The sequence below is a fragment of the Arachis ipaensis genome, chromosome B3 (assembly GCF_059453495.1).
Source record: "Arachis ipaensis isolate K30076 ecotype BB chromosome B3, ASM5945349v1, whole genome shotgun sequence".
NCBI classification, from domain to species: domain Eukaryota; kingdom Viridiplantae; phylum Streptophyta; class Magnoliopsida; order Fabales; family Fabaceae; genus Arachis; species Arachis ipaensis.
This window is the reverse complement of record NC_142438.1, coordinates 124,747,468-124,768,634: the sequence shown is the minus strand read 5'-3', so window position 1 is coordinate 124,768,634 and position 21,167 is coordinate 124,747,468. Positions and strand designations below refer to the sequence as shown.

The 21,167-nt window shown below is 40.8% G+C and overlaps 1 protein-coding gene across 1 annotated transcript; it reads right to left on the bottom strand.

Annotated features, from left to right (window-relative positions):
- Positions 1-18,939: 18,939 nt before the first annotated feature.
- Positions 18,940-20,656, bottom strand: LOC148572353 (uncharacterized). Its single transcript, XM_088507466.1, has 2 exons — positions 19,060-20,656; positions 18,940-18,953 (listed from the first exon to the last, which is right to left on the bottom strand). The coding sequence occupies exons 1-2, from the start codon at positions 20,654-20,656 to the stop codon at positions 18,940-18,942; spliced, it is 1,611 nt and encodes a 536-aa protein (XP_088363592.1).
- Positions 20,657-21,167: the final 511 nt, after the last annotated feature.

The window sequence follows — 21,167 nt, the reverse complement described above, 5'->3', positions numbered from 1 at the left end:
ACATCCAAAGATCTTACAATCATTGGGGTACTCAAGGGATGTGACTTATCCATATAAAATATTTTCAAGATCTTCTTTGTGTATGTTGTTTGATGAATAAAGATCCCATTTTTTATATGCTCGATCTGCAGGCCGAGACAAAATTTAGTCCTTCCAAGATCTTTCATCTCAAACTCTTCTTTTAGAGATTTTATAATTGTTGGAATCTCTTCAGGAGTCCCAATGATATTTAAATCATCAACATACACAGCAATTATAATGAATCCAGATGCAATTTTCTTTATGAAAACACACGAACATATATCATCATTCTTGAATCAGTTTTTGGCCAAATACTCAGTAAGACGATTATACCACATTCGTCCAGATTGCTTTAGACTGTATAAAGATCTTTGCAATTTGACTGAGTATAACCCTTGTGAATATTCATTGGATGGTTTAGATATCTTTAGTCCTTCAGAGACTTTCATATAGATATCCCGATCTAATGAGCCATATAAATAGGCTGTTACCACATCTATTAAGTGCATATGCAGTTTATGATATGCAGATAAACTGACCAAATAACGCAATGTTATCACATCCACTACAGGGGAATACGTTTCTTCATAATTTATACCGGGCCTTTGTGAAAAATCTTGTGCCACAAGTCGAGCTTTATAGTGCACAACTTCATTTTTCTCATTTCGTTTTCTCACAAATACCCATCAGAATCCAACAGGTTTTACATCTTCTAGTGTACGGACTATAGGTCCTTTACAAGTGAGTCTAATTCAGCCTTCATGGCTTCTTTCTATTTTGGCCAATCATTCCTTTGTCGACATTCTTCGACTAATCTTGGCTCAAGATCCTTACTTTCATGCATGATATTTAATACCACATTATATGCATATATTTCATTGACAATTGTCTTATTTCAGTCCCATTTCTCTCCTGTAAAGACAATTTATCGAGATCTCGTCATTTTCACAATTTTCAGGTACCTGAACGTCTTCTGGCGTTATATCAGAATTTTGGACAACTGCAGGTGTCTTTACTATGTCTTTTTTAACAGGAATAGTATTTACCTCTTTTCGCTTTCGAGGATTTTTGTCTTTGGAACCGACAGGCCTGCCACGCTTCTAGTGTGTATTTGCTTCGGTGGCAATTTGTCCAACTGGGACATCAATTCGAATTGGGGTATTTTCTGCTGGTATTTAAGATTTGGTTATCCTCTTTATATCAGAAAATGCATCAGGCAATTCATTTGCTATTCTTTGCAAATGTATAATCTTTTGAACTTCTAGTTCACATTGCCCTGATCGAGGATCTAAATGCATCAAGGATGATGCATTCCAATTAAGTTCCTTTTCAGGAAGCTTATTCTCTCCCCCTAATGTTGGAAATTTTGATTCATCAAAATGACAATCCGTAAACCGGGCTTTAAATACATCTCCGGTTTGTATCTCAAGAAACCTCACTATAGAGGGAGAATCATATCCAACATATATCCCCAATTTTCTTTGGAGTCCCATTTTGGTGCGATTAAGTGGTACAATGGGAACATATATCGCACACCCAAATATTCTTAAATGAGAAACATTTGGCTGCTGGCCAAATGCTAATTGCATAGGAGAGAACTGATGGTAACTCGTTGGCCTCAAACGAATAAGTGCTGCGGCATGTAAAATAGCATGCCCCCAAACCGAGGTTGGAAGATTTGTTCTCATAAATAAGGGTCTAGCAATTAATTAGAGGTGTTTAATAATTGATTCTGCTAACCCATTTTGTGTGTGAACATAAGCTACTGGATGTTCAACACTTATTCCATTAGTCATACAATAAGCATCAAAAGCTTGGGAAGTAAATTCACCAGCATTATCAATACAAATTGCTTTGATTGGATTTTCTGGAAATTGTACTTTTAATCGAATAATTTAAGCCAGTAATCTCGCAAACGCCAGGTTGCGAGAAGATAATAAGCACACGTGTGACCATCTCGAAGATGCATCTATTAGGACCATAAAATATCTAAAAGATCCACATGGTGGATGAATAGGTCCACATATATCACCTTGAATCCTTTCTAGGAATTCAGGGGACTCAAATCCAATCTTTACTGGTGATGGCCTTAAAATTAACTTCCCTTGAGAACATGTAGCACAACAAAATTCACTAGTTTTAAGAATCTACTGGTTCTTTAGTGAATGTCCATGGGAGTTTTCAATAATTCTCCTCATCATGGTTGTTTCCGGATGACCCAATCTATCATGCCAAGTTATGAATTTATTTGGGCTAGTAAACTTCTGGGTTACAATGGTATGTGATTCAATTGCACTAATCTTGGTATAATACAACCCAGATGAAAGTGAGGATAATTTTTCTAATATAACTTTCTTATTTGAATCATGAGTTGTGATACATAAATACTCATGATTTCCCTTATTCATTGTCTCAACATGATATCCATTTCGGCGAATATCTTTGAAACTCAACAAGTTTCTTAGGGACTTGGTAGATAATAGTGCATTATTTATTATAAATTTTGTTCCTCCAGAAAACAAAATTATAGCTTTTCCGGAGCCTTCTATCACATTACCTGAGCCAATAAGAGTATTAACATATTCCTCTTTTGGCACAAGATGGGTAAAAATAATTTTGAAAAGGAAAAAGGCGGACGTAGTGGATTTGTCGGAAGATTCTGAAGATGGGATAGAGGTTCCAGCCGAGGATCTGCAAAGGTTCTATGATAATCAGAAAAAATTGCACGGCGTTGTTGAGCAGAGTGAGGGATCTTCTCTTTGGGGGAAGGATTATTCTTTCATGATTACTGCCGATGAAGTTTGTCAGACTCCTGGCGATGTTATTTTGGTTGAAGAGGTGGGAGATGTGGCTATTGATCAGTACATGCAGGTAATGTTCCATCCTTTGTTTGTTTTGGTTGATAATTTTATGGATGTCCTTGTTTGTGAATTTTGCTTTTGTTTGTATAAGGTTGTTGGTCTGAGGCTTGCCAGTTTAGGGCATAGCCAAGAAAAGAACATCGTCAAGTGGCCGAGCAAAAACCCGATGTGAGGTTGGAGGAATAATTGAGTTTGAAGACTGCAAGGGTTACAGAGCTGGAGAGTAAGATAGCTGAGCTTGAGAAGGATTTAAAATTGATGAAGGAGAATTATGCAAAAGAGGTGGAAGATGTTAAAAAGAAAGATGTTGATCTGTCGAGTATGAGTACTCGGGTAGTGGAGTTGACTGCTGAGTTGAAAAGCTTAGAAAAGAGTAAGGATACAGCGATCCTGGACTCTTTTATTGAGGGGTTTGAGCGAGCTTCTCTGCAAGCCAGGTTTTTGGCTCCTAATGTTGATCTTGATCAGATGGATCCCGGTAAGATTATTCGTGATGGGGTTATGGTTGAGGATGATGGTGCTGAAAATGTTCAGTAGTATGTGGTTTGTTGTATTTTTTTATAAACTAATTTGCTCTTGAGTTGAGCTTGTTTTGTATTTTGGTACTGCTTCCTGTAGAGAGTATTTTATGGTGCCTCTGACTTCATGCTCTTATGAATGTCATTATTATGTTTAACAGTGTTTTTCTATTTTCGTTTAGCCACATTGTTTTGATAGGGATAAATCATATCATAGCGTTTCTTAATAGGTGCAAGCTTTATTTGTTTTGCAACCTTGCACTGCAGTTTGGTAGATTTAGAATAGTTGTTTTTCGAGTATTGCTCGGTAATCTGTTTAGTTCAGGATCATCTGATTATGTGTAAGATCGGTTATATTTGTTTGACTAAGAAATTCCGAGTAGTCAATAAGATCAGATATATGTTTAGATTGGTTGCTACTTGTGGGGTTTGGATAAAAATCGGATTTTTGATTGAATGGTTGTTTTCGATTGATTGGTATTTGGTTGAATTTGTTTGATCGTAGTAGTTGGATTCTTTTGGTTAATTTGAGTGATCGGATTCCGATTTGGATCGGATATTCATTTGATTGAATGATCGACTTAGATTGGATATTTGTTTGATGGAATGATCGGCTTCCGACTTAAATCGGATATTTGTTTGATTGAATAATCGGATTCCGATTTAGATCAGATATTTATTTGAATTGAATGATCGACTTAGATCGGATATTTGTTTGATGGAATGATTGGCTTCCGACTTAGATCGGATATTTGTTTGATTGAATTTTCGTTTTAAGGTTGGCTATCGGATTGATGGATTGTATCCGAGTTATCAGGTTCCGATTAGGATCGATTATCGGATTGATAGATTCCAAATAATCTGTTTTGGAATATGATCTGTTAATTGTTTGTTTGATAGTATCCGAATAGTCGGATTGAGAGTGTAGGTCGGCATGATATGTATGTTATAAATGAAGGAGAAGTGTGAAATGGGGAGAATAATGATTTTGATAAAATAAGAGATTTATTTATTGGAGAACCTTTGATTTCAAAGGCCTAGGTAGGCTAGCCTCGTTAAAACCTCTCCAAGCAAAACCCTTGTGGGAAAAATCTTGGCAGTAGAAAAAAGAGTACTGGCCTGTTCCTGGTATTAACTGTAATATAACTTTAAGGAAGATACATTCCAAGTGTTAGGGAGATCTTTACCCTCTAAGGTTTGTAGTCGGTAAGCTCCATTGCCGATGAATTGTGTTACTCGGTAAGGGCCTTCCCAATTAGCTGCTAGTTTGCCATGTGCTGATGGTTTTCTAGCTTGTTCTGTTTTTCTGAGGACAAGGTCGTCGACTTGGAAAGACCTTGGGTGAAGTCTCTGGTTATATCTTCAAGCTATGTGCTGTTGCATGGCCAAATGTTTGACTGCTGTTGATGATCTTATTTCTTCTGCGAGGTCGAGTTCTGTCTGCCGAGCTGTGTCTCTTGTAGTTTGGTCGGCTAGTTCAGTGCACAGTGAGGATTGGGAGATCTCCACGGGTATCATTGCGTTGGATCCGTAGACTATCCGGAAGGGTGTCTCCTTTGTTGTTGAGTGGACAGTGGTGTTGAATCCCCAAATGATCTCTGGGATAAGCTCGGCCTAGAGGCCTTTTGCTTCATCGAGTTTCTTTCTTAGAGCATGTAGTATTACTTTATTTGTAGCTTCAGCTAACCCATTTGTTTGTGGGTGCTCTACTGATGAAAAGTGTTGTTTGATTTTCAGTTCTTGCAAGAAGGATGTGAATTTTTGATCGGCAAACTGGCGACCATTATCTGTGATAATGTGCCGAGGAATGCCAAATCGACAAGTAATATATTTTCAGACAAAAGAAAGCATTTGTTGTGACGTAATCTTGGCTAGAGGCTGTGCCTCTATCCATTTGGAAAAATAATCAATTGCTACAACCAAGAATTTTACCTGGCCTGCTGATGTGGGGAAAAGGCCGAGGATATCTATGCCCCATTGGTTGAACAGCCAACTTACCTCAGAACAGTGTAAGAATTCGGCCGGGAGATGTGTGATCGAACTCTGTTTCTGGTAGTTGTTACAGTTTTTAACTTTTGCTTGACAATCCTGTCGTATTGTCGGCCAATATAATCCAGCTCTGAGGATTTTGGAAGACAGACTTCGGGCTCCGAGGTGTGTACCATAGATCCCTTCATGTGCCTCGGCAAGTGCAAGCTCGGCTTCTGTTCTGCAAAGACATTTAAGTTGTGGACGAGAGAATCCTCGTCTATATAGGCAATTATTATAAATTGTAAAAAAGGAAGCTTGTCGACGGAAGTGTCGAGCATTTTCGACGTCGCCTGGCAAGATCCCTGTCCGGAGATACTCTATATATGGAGATCTCCAATATGCTTCCTGTGTTACACTTAAGATTTGTGTTAGTTCAATGCTTGGTTTGAGCAGTGTTGACTGATAAAGTGATGACCCGTTTGGTTGAGTGCTGGCGAGTTTAGACAGAATGTCAGCTCGGCCATTACTCTCCCTTTGTATGTGCTGTATTTCGTATTTAGAAAATTTTGAAAGTAAATTTTGTACGATATCCAGGTATTTAGAAAGCAAGGGGTCCTTTACTTGGTATAAGTTATTTACCTGCTGGACGATAAGTAGGGAGTCGCAATATACCTTAAGTTCGGTGATGTTTAGGTCGGCAGAGAGTTTAAGGCCATCAATTAGCACTTCATACTCACTTCGATTGTTGCTTGCTTTAAATGAAAAATTGAGGGAATGTTCGATGACGTTATCGTGGCTATCATCAAGTATGATACCTGCTCCACACTCTTGTGGGTTCGAAGATCCATCGACGTATAAAGACCATTCGATGTAGTCTTCAGTTGTACTTGGTACCGAGAATTCGATGATAACGTCGGCCAAGAACTGGGATTTGATGGATGCTCGGCCTTTGTACTTGATATCAAATTCTGATAGCTCCACCGACCATTTAACTAGTCAGCCAGCCAGCTCAGGTTTCTGAAGGATTTGCCGCAAAGGATGATTTGTCCGAACATGGATTTCATGGCTCTGAAAATATGGTCGGAGTCTTCTGACTGAGAGACAAGGGCTAGGGCCAATTTCTTAATGCTCGGTTATTGAAGCTCGGCATTCTGTAATGTTTTGCTGGTAAAATAGATCAAGAACTGTTTCTTTTCCCTTTCTGCAACAAGAGCAGAGCTTATAGCCCAGTTAGTGACAGATAAATATAAGAATAATGGTTCCTGATGAGCGGATATTTTATACGCTTTTTGGGGATAATTTCATATAGTTTAGAGTATGTTTTAGTTAGTTTTTAAGTCTATTTCTAGTAGTTTTTAGGAAAAATTCATATTTTTGGACTTTACTATGAGTTGTGTGTTTTTCTGTAATTTCAGGTATTTTTCTGGCTGAAATTGAAGGAGCTGAGCAAAAATCTGATTCAGGCTGAAAAAGGACTGCTGATGCTGTTGGATTCTGACCTCCCTGCACTCAAAGTGGATTTTCTGGAGCTAAAGAACTCGAAATGGCATGCTTCCAATTGCGTTGGAAAGTAGACATCCAGGGCTTTCCAGCAATATATAATAGTCCATACTTTGCACAAGGATAGATGACGTAAACTGGCATTCAACGCCAGTTCTCTGCCCAATTCTGGCGTCCAGCGCCAGAAAAGGATCAAAAACTGGAGTTGAACGCCCAAACTGGCATAAAAACTGGCGTTCAACTCCACAAATGGCCTCTGCACGTGAATTGCTTAAAATCTCAGCCCCAGCACACACCAAGTGGGCCCCAGCACACCAAGTGGGCCCCAGAAGTGGATCTCTGCATCATCCATCATAGTCCACTCATATTTTGTAACCCTAGGCTACTAGTTTAGTATTTAAACAACTTTTAGAGACTTATTTTGTATCTCATGACATTTTCAGATCTAAACTTTGTATTCTCTGACGGCATGAGTCTCTAAACCCCATTGTTGGGGGTGAGGAGCTCTGCTGTGTCTCAATGAATTAATGCAAGTATTTCTGTTTTCCATTCAAACACGCTTGTTCCTATCTAAGATGTTCATTCGCGCTTAACTGTGATGAAGGTGATGATCCGTGACATTCATCACCTTCCTCAAACCATGAACGTGTGCCTGACAACCACCTCCGTTCTATATCCGACTGAATGAGTATCTCTTAGATTCCTTAATCAGAATCTCCGTGGTATAAGCTAGAACTGATGGCGGCATTCATGAGAATCCGAAAAGTCTAAACCTTGTCTGTGGTATTCCGAGTAGGATTCAATGATTGAATGACTGTGACGAGCTTCAAACTCCTGAAGGCTGGGCGTTAGTGACAGACGCAAAAGGATAGTAAATCCTATTCCAACCGGATCGAGAACCAACCGGTGATTAGCCGTGCTGTGACAGAGCGCGTGAGCGTAGTTTTCACTGGAAGGATGGAAGGTAGCCATTGACAACGGTGATCCACCAACACACAGCTTGCCATAGGAGGACGTGCGTGCGTGAATCAGAAGACAGAGGAAAGCAGAGATTCAGAGGACAAAGCATCTCCAAAACTCCAACATATTCTCCATTACTGCACAACAAGTAACCTTTAATTTATGCTCTCTTGGTTATTCGCAATTCAACTGATAAACATAATTGACTTCCTGACTAAGATTTACAAGATAACCATAGATTGCTTCAAACCAACAATCTCCGTGGGATTCGACCCTTACTCACGTAAGGTATTACTTGGACGACCCAGTGCACTTGCTGGTTAGTGGTACGCGTTGTGAAAAGTGTGATTCACAATTCGTGCACCAAGTTTTTGGCGCCGTTGCCGGGGATTGTTCGTGTTTGAACAACTGACGGATTATTTTGTTGCTTAGATTAGGAAAAATCTTTCTTTTTTTGGTTTAGAGTCTTTTATTATTTATCCCTTGTTAAAATACTTTAAACTTATAGCTCAGTTATTTAGAACGTGGTGTTTATGTTCATGATAATTGGCTATCATATTTTTTAAAACCTTTTTCAAAAATAATTTTTCTATTAAATCCTGTGCCAAACTTTAAGTTTGGTGTGTTTTCAAAAATAATCTTTCTTAAAATTTTTGAAGGTCCCATAACTCATTTGGCTAGAGCGTTAATCTGTGTTCTTGGTAATTGGGTTAGAATCTTTTATACTCTTTTCAAAACCTTCTTTTTCAAAAATATTTTTTTATTAAATCTTGTGCCAAACTTTAAGTTTGGTGTTTTCTTGTTGATTTCCCTTTGATTTTCGAAAATTTTGGTTTGGTTTTCTAAAAATTTTAAGTTTGGTGTTCTTCCTTCATGTTCTTGTGTTCTTGTGAGTCTTCAAAGTGTTCTTGAGTTTCCTTGTGTCTTGATCTTAAAATTTTTAAGTTTGGTGTTCCTTGGTGTTTTCCCTCCAAATTTTTCAAAAACAAGGAGCATTAGATCTAAAAATTTTAAATCTTGTGCTATCTTATTGTTTTTCTCTCTCCTCACTAAATTCAAAAATATCTTTTCAAAATATCTTTTCTAACTTCCTAACTTCCTATCTTTTCAAAATTTGTTTCAACTAACTAACCAACTTTTTGTTTGTTTCTTAACTTTTTCAAAACTACCTAACTAACTCTCTCTCTCTCTAATTTTCGAAAATATCCTCCCTCTTTTTCAAAAATTTCTGTTTTTTTTAACTAATTATTTTTAATTTTTTTTTACGAAAAAAAAATTATTATTTCAAAATCCAAATTCTTTTTAGTTATTTTATTTTATTTAAGTATTTACTTCTTATAAAATAAAATAAATAAAAAGATAAATCAGTCCAAGTTATATCCATATATCCATCATGGACATAAGTGGAGATGGACAGTCCAGGTGGACTTTGGGGTCATATTCTAACCCCTCTACTGCTTCGTATGGGAGTAGCATATGCATACCCTCCATTGGAGTTAGTAGCTTTGAGTTGAATCCTCAGCTCATTATCATGGTGCAGCAAAGTTGCCAGTATTCCGGTCTTCCACAGGAAGAACCTACAGAGTTTCTGGCACAATTTTTACAAATTGCTGACACAGTACATGATAAGGAAATAGATCAGGATGTCTACAGACTATTACTGTTTCCATTTGCTGTAAAAGATCAAGCTAAGAGGTGGTTAAATAACCAACCTAAGGCCAGCATAAGAACATGGAAACAGCTGACAGAAAAATTCCTGAATCAATATTTCCCTCCAAAAAGGATGACACAGCTAAGGCTGGACATCCAAGGCTTTAAACAAGGAGATAATGAATCTCTTTATGATGCCTGGGAGAGATACAGAGAGATGCTACGAAAATGCCCCTCTGAAATGTTTTCAGAGTGGGTTCAGTTAGACATCTTCTACTATGGGCTTGCAGAAGGAGCTCAGATGTCTTTAGATTACTCAGCTGGTGGATCTATCCATATGAGAAAGACAATTGAAGAAGCTCAAGAGCTCATTGATACAGTTGCCAGGAATCAGCATCTGTATCTAAGCAGCAACCCTTCCATGAATGAAGAGGTTAAAACAGTAACTGCTGAATTCAGTACTGTAAAACAAGCTGCTGAATTCAATCAGCAATTAGATTTTCTAACAAAGCAGCTAGCTGAATTCAAAGACAGGTTACAGGAGACAAGGATAGCTAATATACATATGGAAGAACAATTTAAGCAAACAAAGCAGCAGCTATCAAAGCAAATAGCAGAAGAATGCCAAGCAGTTCAATTAAGAAGTGGGAAAACATTAAATACCCCACCTCAAGGCATCAAAAATTCAAGAAATGAGCAACCCACCAAAGATTCCCCTGAGGACAGTAAGAGCCCAGGGAAAAATAATTCTGGCACTAAAACGCCAGAAAATGGGTGGAAGGCTGGCGCTGAACGCCCAGACCATGCCCAAAACTGGCGTTCAGCGCCAGAAACAAGGCAGGATTGGCGTTCAACGCCAGAAATGGGCAAGAATCTGGCGTTGAACGCCCAAATGGGGCAGAATCCAGCGTTGAACGCCCAACAGGGGCACATTTCTGGCGTTCAGGCGCCAGGAACAGACAGTGAGCTGGCGTCTAACGTCACTCCAGCTTCTGACTCTGGCATTCAATTGCCAGTGAGGGATTAGACACACACAAGTGCTGACAACAACCCCTCTAAAAAGGCTTCTTTAACCACTAAGGTTGAGGAATATAAAGCCAAGATACCTTATCCTCAAAAACTCCGGAAAGAGGAGCAGGATAAGCAATTTGCTCGCTTTGCAGATTATCTAAGGACTCTTGAAATAAAGATTCCATTTGCAGAGGCACTTGAGCAAATACCTACTTATGCCAAGTTCATGAAAGAGATCTTGAGTCATAAAAAGGAGTGGAGAGAAACAGAAAGAGTTCTCCTCACTGAAGAATGCAGTGCAGTCATTCTGAAAAGCTTTCCTGAAAAGCTTAAAGACCCTGGGAGTTTTCTGATACCATGCATATTAGAAGGTGATTGCACCAAGACAGCTTTATGCGATCTTGGGGCAAGCATCAACCTAATACATGCATCCACTATCAGGAAGCTTGGCTTAACTGAAGAAGTTAAACCAACCCGGATATGTCTCCAACTTGCTGATGGTTCCACTAAATACCCATCAGGCGTGATTGAGGACATGATTGTCAGAGTCGGGCCATTCGCCTTTTCCACTGACTTTGTTGTGCTGGAAATGGAGGAGAACAAGAGTGCTACTCTCATTCTAGGAAGACCCTTCCTAGCAACTGGACGATCCCTCATTGACGTCCAGCAGGGGGAAATAACCCTGAGAGTCAACGATGACGAGTTCAAGTTGAACGCTGTCAAAGCCATGCAGCATCCAGACACATCAACAGACTGCATGAAAGTTGACCTTATTGACTCTTTGGTAGAAGAGATCAACATGGCTGAGAGTCTCGAATCAGAGTTGGAAAACATCTTTAAAGATGTTCAGCCTGATTTGGAGGATTCAGGGGACATGAAAGAGCCTCTGAACTTTCTTCTGAAAGAGGAAAAACCTCCTAAACCAAAGCTCAAGCCACTGCCACCATCCTTGAAATATGCATTTCTAGGAGAAGGTGACACTTTTCCAGTGATCATAAGCTCTGCCTTAAATTCACAGGAAGAGGAAGCACTTATTCAAGTGCTAAGGACACACAAGACAGCTCTTGGGTGGTCCATAGGTGACCTTAAGGGCATAAGCCCAGCTAGATGCATGCACAAAATCCTATTGGAGGATAATGCCAAACCAGTGGTTCAACCACAGAGGCGGCTAAATCCAGCCATGAAGGAAGTGGTGCAGAAAGAGGTCACCAAATTACTAGAGGCTGGGATTATTTATCCCATTTCTGATAGCCCCTAGGTGAGCCCTGTTCAAGTCGTCCCAAAAAAAGGAGGCATGACAGTGATTCATAATGAAAAAAATGAACTGGTTCCTACAAGAACAGTTACAGGGTGGCGCATGTGTATTGACTACAGAAGGCTCAATACAGCCACCAGAAAGGATCATTTTTCTTTACCATTCATAGACCAGATGCTAGAGAGACTAGCAGGTCATGATTATTACTGCTTTTTGGATGGCTACTCAGGCTATAACCAGATTGCAGTAGATCCCCAGGATCAAGAGAAAACAGCATTCACATGCCCATCTGGAGTGTTTGCTTATAGAAGGATGCCATTTGGGCTATGTAATGCGCCTGCAACCTTCCAGAGATGCATGCTCTCTATTTTCTCTGACATGGTGGAAAAATTTTTGGAAGTCTTCATGGATGACTTCTCAGTATATGGAGACTCATTCAGCTTCTGTCTTGATCACCTGAAACTTGTTCTAAAAAGATGCCAAGAAACCAACCTAGTTTTAAACTGGGAAAAGTGTCACTTCATGGTGACTGAAGGAATTGTTCTTGGGCATAAAATCTCAAACAAGGGAATAGAGGTAGATCAAGCAAAAATAGAGGTAATTGAAAAATTACCACCACCTGCCAATGTTAAGGCAATCAGAAGCTTTCTGGGGCATGCAGGATTCTATAGGAGGTTTATAAAGGATTTTTCAAAAATCGCAAAACCTCTAAGCAATCTGCTAGCTGCTGACACGCCATTTGTGTTTGACACAGCATGCCTGCAGGCGTTTGAAACGCTGAAAGCTAAGCTGGTCACAACACCAGTCATTTCTGCACCAGACTGGACATTGCCATTTGAGTTAATGTGTGATGCCAGTGATCATGCCATTGGTGCAGTATTGGGACAGAGGCATGACAAGCTTCTGCATGTCATTTATTATGCCAGTCGCGTTTTAAATGATGCCCAAAAAAATTACACAACCACAGAAAAAGAACTACTTGCAGTGGTTTACGCCATTGACAAGTTCAGATCATACTTAGTAGGATCAAAAGTGATTGTGTATACTGACCATGCTGCTCTTAAATATCTACTCACAAAGTAGGATTCAAAACCCAGGCTCATCAGATGGGTATTGCTTCTGCAAGAGTTTGATATAGAAATAAGAGACAGAAAAGGGACAGAGAACCAAGTGGCTGATCATCTGTTCCGAATAGAGCCAGTGGAAGGGACGTCCCTCCCCTTTCTTGAGATCTCTGAGACGTTCCCTGATGAGCATCTATTTGCCATTCAGGAAGCACCTTGGTTTGCCGATATTGCAAACTATAAAGCTGCACGGTTCATACCCAAGGAGTACAATAGAATACAAAAGAAGAAATTAGTCACTGATGCAAAATACTACTTGTGGGATGAACCCTATCTCTTTAAGAGATGTGCAGACGGAATTATCCGTAGGTGTGTCCCCAGAGAGGAAGCACAGAGAATCCTATGGCATTGCCACGGATCTCAATATGGAGGCCATTTCGGAGGTGAGCGAACAGCCACCAAGGTCCTCCAATGTGGCTTCTATTGGCCCACACTCTATAAAGATTCCCGAGAGTTTGTACGTAATTGTGACAGTTGCCAAAGAGCTGGTAATCTGCCTCATGGTTACGCCATACCTCAACAAGGAATCTTGGAAATAGAGTTGTTTGATGTATGGGGAATTGACTTCATGGGACCTTTCCCACCATCATACTCAAACACTTATATTCTGGTGGCAGTTGACTATGTATCAAAATGGGTTTAGGCTATTGCCACACCCACCAATGATACTAAAACAGTGCTGAAGTTCCTCCAGAAACATATCTTTAGTAGGTTTGGTGTCCTTAGAGTGTTAATCAGTGATGGGGGCACTCACTTCTGCAATAAACAGCTTTACTCTGCCATGGTTCGGTATGGAATTCGCCACAAAGTGGCCACTCCATATCATCCACAAACCAACGGGCAAGCTGAAGTCTCTAACAGAGAATTAAAGAGAATCCTGGAACGGACAGTAAATACCCGTAGAAAGGATTGGGCACGGAGCTTGGATGATGCTCTGTGGGCTTACAGAACAGCATTCAAGACCCCTATAGGGACCTCTCCATACCAACTTGTGTATGGTAAGGCATGTCACCTGCCCGTGGAACTGGAACATAAAGCTTATTGGGCAACCAGATTCCTAAACTTAGATGCCAAATTAGCAGGAGAAAAACGATTGCTCCAGCTAAATGAGCTAGAGGAATTCAGATTCACAGCTTTCGAAAATGCCAAGCTTTATAAAGAAAAATAAAAAAAATGGCATGACAGAAAGCTGTCATCTAGAATCTTTGAACCAGGACAGAAGGTCCTGTTGTTTAACTCTAGACTCAGGCTATTCTCAGGGAAACTGAAATCCCGGTGGAGGGGACCATACGTGATTACAAGTGTGTCACCATATGGTTATGTGGAGCTTCAAGATATTGATTCTGATAAGAAGTTCATTGTCAATGGACAGAGAATCAAGCATTATCTTGAAGGCAACATTGAGCAAGAATGCTCAAGGCTGAAGCTAGATTAAAAGCTCAGCAAGGTCCAGCTAAAGACAATAAAGAAGCGCTTGCTGGGAGGCAACCCAGCCATGGGGCAACAATCCTCTAAGCATTTTGCCCTATTTTTATTTTTATTTGTTTATATAAAGTTCACTGACACTAAGGTAAAGAATCATTTGCATAAGTTTACAGGGTCACAGAAGGAATCTACACACAAAACAGAGATAGGGAGCTTACTGGCAAGAAAACGCCAGTGAAGGCCATTTTGGGCGTTCAACGCCCAAAATGGGCATCCAGTGGGCGCTGAACGCCAGTAAGGATAGCTATCTGGCGTTCAACGCCAGAAAAAGGGCAACAACTGAGCGTTGAACGCCCAGGAGAGCAGCATTTGGGCGTTGAACGCCCAAAACAGGCAGTGTTTGGGCGTTCAAACGCCAGGATGGTGGGGAGGAGCTCTCCTTCTACCCATCTCCTTCTTTTTCTTTTGCTTGAGGACAAGCAAAGCTCTAAGTTTGGTGTGCTTATCCGTGATCACTAAGATCATGGCCCCTAAAGGAAAATAACCCACTCCAAGAGGAGCAAGGGCGTAATTTAAAGGAACTGAAGCGCCAGAAATTCTCTCTTGAAAGACCAAGCACCTCACAGACTAGAGGAACATCCACTTCCCAAACCTCAAGGTCGTTGAGTTCTAATCTTAGCCTTAACTCTGTGATAACTGTACTTATTTTAATTTTACCTTAGGAGTCATATAGTAGTAATTAGTATCTATTTTGATTTTATCTCCAATTAAGCTATAGTTTATTTTTCTCATCATCATTAAACATGAATAAAATAGTAGATCTTTTGAATAAGAAGCAATAAAATTTTGAGTTTAAATAAAATAAATTCTAATTGGTTAAATGTGGTGGCAATGCTTTCTGTCTTCTGAATGAATGCTTGAACAGTGCATATGTCTTTTGAATTTGTTGTTTAAGACTGTTAAATATGTTGGCTCTTGAAAGAATGATGAACATGAGACATGTTATTGATAATCTGAAAAATCATAAAAATGATTCTTGAAGCAAGAAAAAGCAGCAAAGAACAAAGCTTGCAGAAAAAAAAAAAAAAGAGAGAAAAGAGAAGAAAAAAAGCAAGCAGAAAAAGCCAGTAACCCTTAAAACCAAAAGGCAAGGGCAAATAAAAGGGATCCCAAGGCTTTGAGCATCAGTGGATAGGAGGGCCTAAAGGAATAAAATCCTGGTCTAAGCGGCTAAACCAAGCTGTCCCTAACCATGTGCTTGTGGCGTGAAGGTGTCAAGTGAAAACTTGAGACTGAGCGGTTAAAGTCAAGGTCCAAAGCAAAAAGAAGAGTGTGCTTAAGAACTCTGGACACCTCTAATTGGGGACTTTAGCAAAGCTGAGTCACAATCTGAAAAGGTTCACCCAATTATGTGTCTGTGGCATTTATGTATCCGGTGGTAATACTGGAAAACAAAGTGCTTAGGGCCACGGCCAAGACTCATAAAGAAGCTGTGTTCAAGAATCATCACACTGAACTAAGAGAATCAATAACACTATCTGAATTCTGAGTTCCTATAGATGCCAATCACTCTGAGCTTCAATGGATAAAGTGAGATGCCAAAACTGTTCAGAAGCAAAAAGCTACTAGTCCCGCTCATCTAATTAGGATCTGAGCTTCAATCAAAAACTCTGAGATATTATTGCTTCTCAACCTATTAGTCTTCTATTTTATTTGTCTAGTTGCTTGAGGACAAGCAACAGTTTAAGTTTGGTGTTGTGATGAGCGGATATTTTATACGCTTTTTGGGGATAATTTCATATAGTTTAGAGTATGTTTTAGTTAGTTTTTAAGTCTATTTCTAGTAGTTTTTAGGAAAAATTCATATTTCTGGACTTTACTATGAGTTTTGTGTTTTTCTGTAATTTCAGGTATTTTTCTGGCTGAAATTGAAGGAGCTGAGCAAAAATCTGATTCAGGCTGAAAAAGGACTGCTGATGCTGTTGGATTCTGACCTCCCTGCACTCAAAGTGGATTTCCTGGAGCTACAGAAATCGAAATGGCATGCTTCTAATTGCGTTGGAAAGTAGACATCCAGGGCTTTCCATCAATATATAATAATCCATACTTTTCACAAGGATAGAAGACGTAAACTGGCGTTCAACGCCAGTTCTCTGCCCAATTCTGGCGTCCAGCGCCAGAAAAGGATCAAAAACTGGAGTTGAACGCCCAAACTGGCATAAAAACTGGCGTTCAACTCCACAAATGGCCTCTGCACGTGAATTGCTTAAAATCTCAGCCCCAGCACACACCAAGTGGGCCCCAGCACACCAAGTGGGCCCCAGAAGTGGATCTCTGCATCATCCATCATAGTCCACTCATATTTTGTAACCCTAGGCTACTAGTTTAGTATTTAAACAACTTTTAGAGACTTATTTTGTATCTCATGACATTTTCAGATCTAAACTTTGTATTCTCTGACGGCATGAGTCTCTAAACCCCATTGTTGGGGGTGAGGAGCTCTGCTGTGTCTCAATGAATTAATGCAAGTATTTCTGTTTTCCATTCAAACACGCTTGTTCCTATCTAAGATGTTCATTCGCGCTTAACTGTGATGAAGGTGATGATCCGTGACATTCATCACCTTCCTCAAACCATGAACGTGTGCCTGACAACCACCTCCGTTCTATATCCGACTGAATGAGTATCTCTTAGATTCCTTAATCAGAATCTCCGTGGTATAAGCTAGAACTGATGGCGGCATTCATGAGAATCTGGAAAGTCTAAACCTTGTCTGTGGTATTCCGATTAGGATTCAATGATTGAATGACTGTGACGAGCTTCAAACTCCTGAAGGCTGGGCGTTAGTGACAGACGCAAAAGGATAGTAAATCCTATTCCAACCGGATCGAGAACCAACCGGTGATTAGCCGTGCTGTGACAGAGCGCGTGAGCGTAGTTTTCACTGGAAGGATGGAAGGTAGCCATTGACAACGGTGATCCACCAACACACAGCTTGCCATAGGAGGACGTGCGTGCGTGAATCAGAAGACAGAGGAAAGCAGAGATTCAGAGGACAAAGCATCTCCAAAACTCCAACATATTCTCCATTACTGCACAACAAGTAACCTTTAATTTATGCTCTCTTGGTTATTCGCAATTCAACTGATAAACATAATTGACTTCCTGACTAAGATTTACAAGATAACCATAGATTGCTTCAAACCAACAATCTCCGTGGGATTCGACCCTTACTCACGTAAGGTATTACTTGGACGACCCAGTGCACTTGCTGGTTAGTGGTACGCGTTGTGAAAAGTGTGATTCACAATTCGTGCACCAGTTCCCTTTGGAGGGGGGTTTGTAAAATTGGTGGTTTTGTAAAATTGGTGCATCAGTCCATTGGAAAGCTTTTTTCTTTTTTAAAGTTTGGAAAAAACATAAAGATTTAGAAGCTAGGCAAGGTAAGAATCTAGAGAGTGCAGCAAGTCTCCTTGTTAGTCGTTGGACTTCCTTGATGGTGTGTGGACTTGTCATGTCTAAAATAGCTCCGCATTTTTCTGGATTTGCCTCAATACCTCGGCTAGTGAGCATGAAGCCGAGGAATTTACCGCTCTGAACCCCAAACGCGCACTTTTCGGGATTTAACCGCATGTTGTATTTTCTTAGTTGTCCAAAGATTTCTGCGAGGTCATCAAGGTGATTATTGTCGATCTTTGTCTTGGCGACCATATCGTCGACGTAGACCTCAATGTTCCTGCCGATTTGTTTGGCGAAGACTTTGTCCATTAGACATTGATATGTCGCACCTGCATTCTTAAGGCCAAATGGCATGACTTTATAACAATAGTTTCCATATTCAGTAATAAAGACTCTCTTATTTTGATCAGATGGATGCATTTGGATCTGGTTATAACCAGAATATGCATCCATAAAACTGAGTTTTTCAAAACCAGAGGCATTATCAACTAAGCAATCAATAGAGGGCAAATGGTAGGAATCTTTGGGGCATGCTTTGTTGAGATCGGTGAAATCAACACACATGCGCCATTTACCGTTATGTTTTTTAACCATGACGACATTCACCAGCCATGTTGTGAATCTGATTTCTTGGATGAAGCCCACGTTGATGAGCTTCTTGGTTTCTTCTAGGGAAGCTTGTTTTCGGTCATGGCCGAGATTTCTCTTTTTCTGTGCTACGGGTCAGACAGATGGATCTAATGCCAACTTGTGCGATATGATGGATGGATTGATGCCTGGCATATCAGCTGGGGTCCAAGAAAACAAGTTGGCATTTTGCTGTAAGAATGCTCAGAATGATGATTTTTCTTCTGAGGATAATGTTGAGCCGACGTATGTGAATTTGTCTGTGCTTTTTGTGAAATAGATTTTATGCAGGTTTTCTGTTGGGGTTGGTCTTTCAAGTCTTCCCGCTTTGGAATCAAGGTTGGTCAGGATTGGCAGGTCGTTCATGCTGCCGATGTTATGAACATGGGTTTTTGTGTTTCGGTTAGGTCTTTTGAGACTGTTGTTGTAACATTCCCTGGCTTCTCGGGCATCACTGTGAATGGTTGCAATTGTGTTATCCTACAAAGGGAACTTAACACAAAGATGAATTGTAGATACTATAGCGCCAAACTTATTTAAGAAAGGTCGGCCAAGTATTAAATTGTAAGGACTAAAACAGTCAACCACCAAGTATTGAATATCTGAAGTTTTTGACGAGGGAAACTCACCAAGTGTGGTTTGTATCCACACAGAGCCCATAACCGGGACTCTCTCACCTGAGAACCCTACCAGGTCACCGGTGGAAGGTTGGAGGATGTTACTGCTCAGTTTCATTTTCTGGAATGTTGAGTAAAAGAGAACGTCGGCGCTGCTCCCTGGGTCGAGCAACACCTTTTTTACTAGGAGATCTCCGAGCTGTAGGGAGATGACGACCGGATCATCTAGATTTGCTACACTGTTGTCATGATCGGCTGTCTGGAATGTTATCTGTGGAGATTGTGGTAGTGTCTGTTGTTGAGTTTGATCGGCGTTGATGGAAAGCATAGCTCGGTAAGATCTCTTTCTTGCCGAGCTTGTGGCTCCTCCACCTGCAAAACCTTCGGAAATACAGTTAATTATACGTGTTGGTTGTTCGGGATGGTTGTTGTTCGGTCGGTCTTTATCTTGGCCATGCTGTGTGGCCGAGCTTTGGTCTCCATAAGGGGGTGCTCGCCACTGTATGTGGCCGCCGATGTATTTGTCCAGGTGACCTTGCCGAGCTAGTCCCTCCATTAGGTCTTTGGCTATGACACAGTCATCGGTAGTGTGTCCGTGCTTCTGATGGAAAGAGTAGTATTTTGAGCGGTCCGCGCCTTTTGAATCTGGGTAACTACCAGCTTTTCTTGATGGCTTGATTAATTTTGAATTCAAGATCTCCTTGATGATGTCATCGCGCTTGGTGTTGAATTTAGTGTAGGACTTATATCGTGGAGTTGATTTGAAATTCTTCTTGTTGTCTCGCGTTATGTCGTCGTCTCTGTAATGAGGCTTTTCTGTTTTCCGAGCTTGTCGGAGTTCCTCGATGTCGATCTGTCCTTTAGCCTTTTCACGGAACTCGGCCATGGTCTTAGGTTTGGCTACAGCAATAGTTTCCTGGAATTTTCCTGGTCGCAGTCCGCTTTTTATGGCGTGCAGTTTCACCTCGGGGTGGAGGTCGGGTATACTCATGGCTATCTTTGTGAAGCGCGTCATGTAATCCCTGAGGCTTTCTTGCTGGCCTTGCCTGATTATATTCAGGTAATTGGAGTCGTGTAGGTAAATGGCTGATCCAGCAAAGTGCTCCTCAAAGGGCTTTGATAGGTCTCGAAAGCAAGAAATAGAACTTGCAGGCAAAGAACAAAACCAATCAAGTGCAGGACCGTCTAAGTAAAATGGAAAGCAACGACATAAAACTTTATCAGATGCACCGTTTACTATCATTATGGAGGTGAATTTTTTGATGTATTTCTTCGGATCACCCAACCCATCATAGGGAGTTAGGGTGGTCGGCAAAGTGAATCTCCTAGGCAGCACGAAATTCATCACTTTAGCCGTAAAGGGCCCAGGAGAGCTTTCCAGGTGGTCATTCTCATCTTCTGGCCGAGCTTCCTCATCATGCTCGGGTTGGTCTTCCTCATGCCAAACAGTGTCAGAGACGTGTGTTGGTCCTGACTGATGCTCGGTTTCTCCTGTCGGTTCTTGCCGATCGTTGTTGTTTTCGATCCGGGTGTTATTCAAGTTGGCAATTTGATTTGCCATTCTTTGGTTCTCTTCGGCCATGCGCTGGTTGGCTTGCCGCAACTCGGTCACCATCTGAAGGAGCTCGGATGGTGTGGGTGGAAGTTGTTCAGTCATGACTTCAAACGAGAACCTCGAGGCCGACGATATATGGAGGGGATTATATTCTCGGCCCCACGGTGGGCGCCAATTGTTCTTGTATGGAGACCTGGAGGGAGAGCTCGGTCTCTGGGAAACGACGCCGAGTTGTTATCTTCGGTACCGACCTTTGAGCTTTGCGGTAATCCGAGCTTTACTCCAAAGGGATGTCCAATCGCGTAGAGCTTTTAGCGAGCAAGAAACAAGGGGGGAGTGTACCTGCAAAGGCACTCCGAAGCTTAAGTCAGTATTGAGAATTCAATGTGTCCTTTTAGGATGGAAGATCATACCTTTTATGGGTGGCTATGTGCAAGTCGGTTATGCTTCTGCTTTATTGCTTGTATTAAAGAGCAATAATAAGGGTGAGATGTTAGGTTGGACGTTTCACATTTGGAAAGCAGTCCGTTAAGCTGAGTTGTAACGTAAGTGGCCGATTAATGACATTGATTGCCCATTAATAACTGTAACGCCGAACTATAATGCCAGCTTT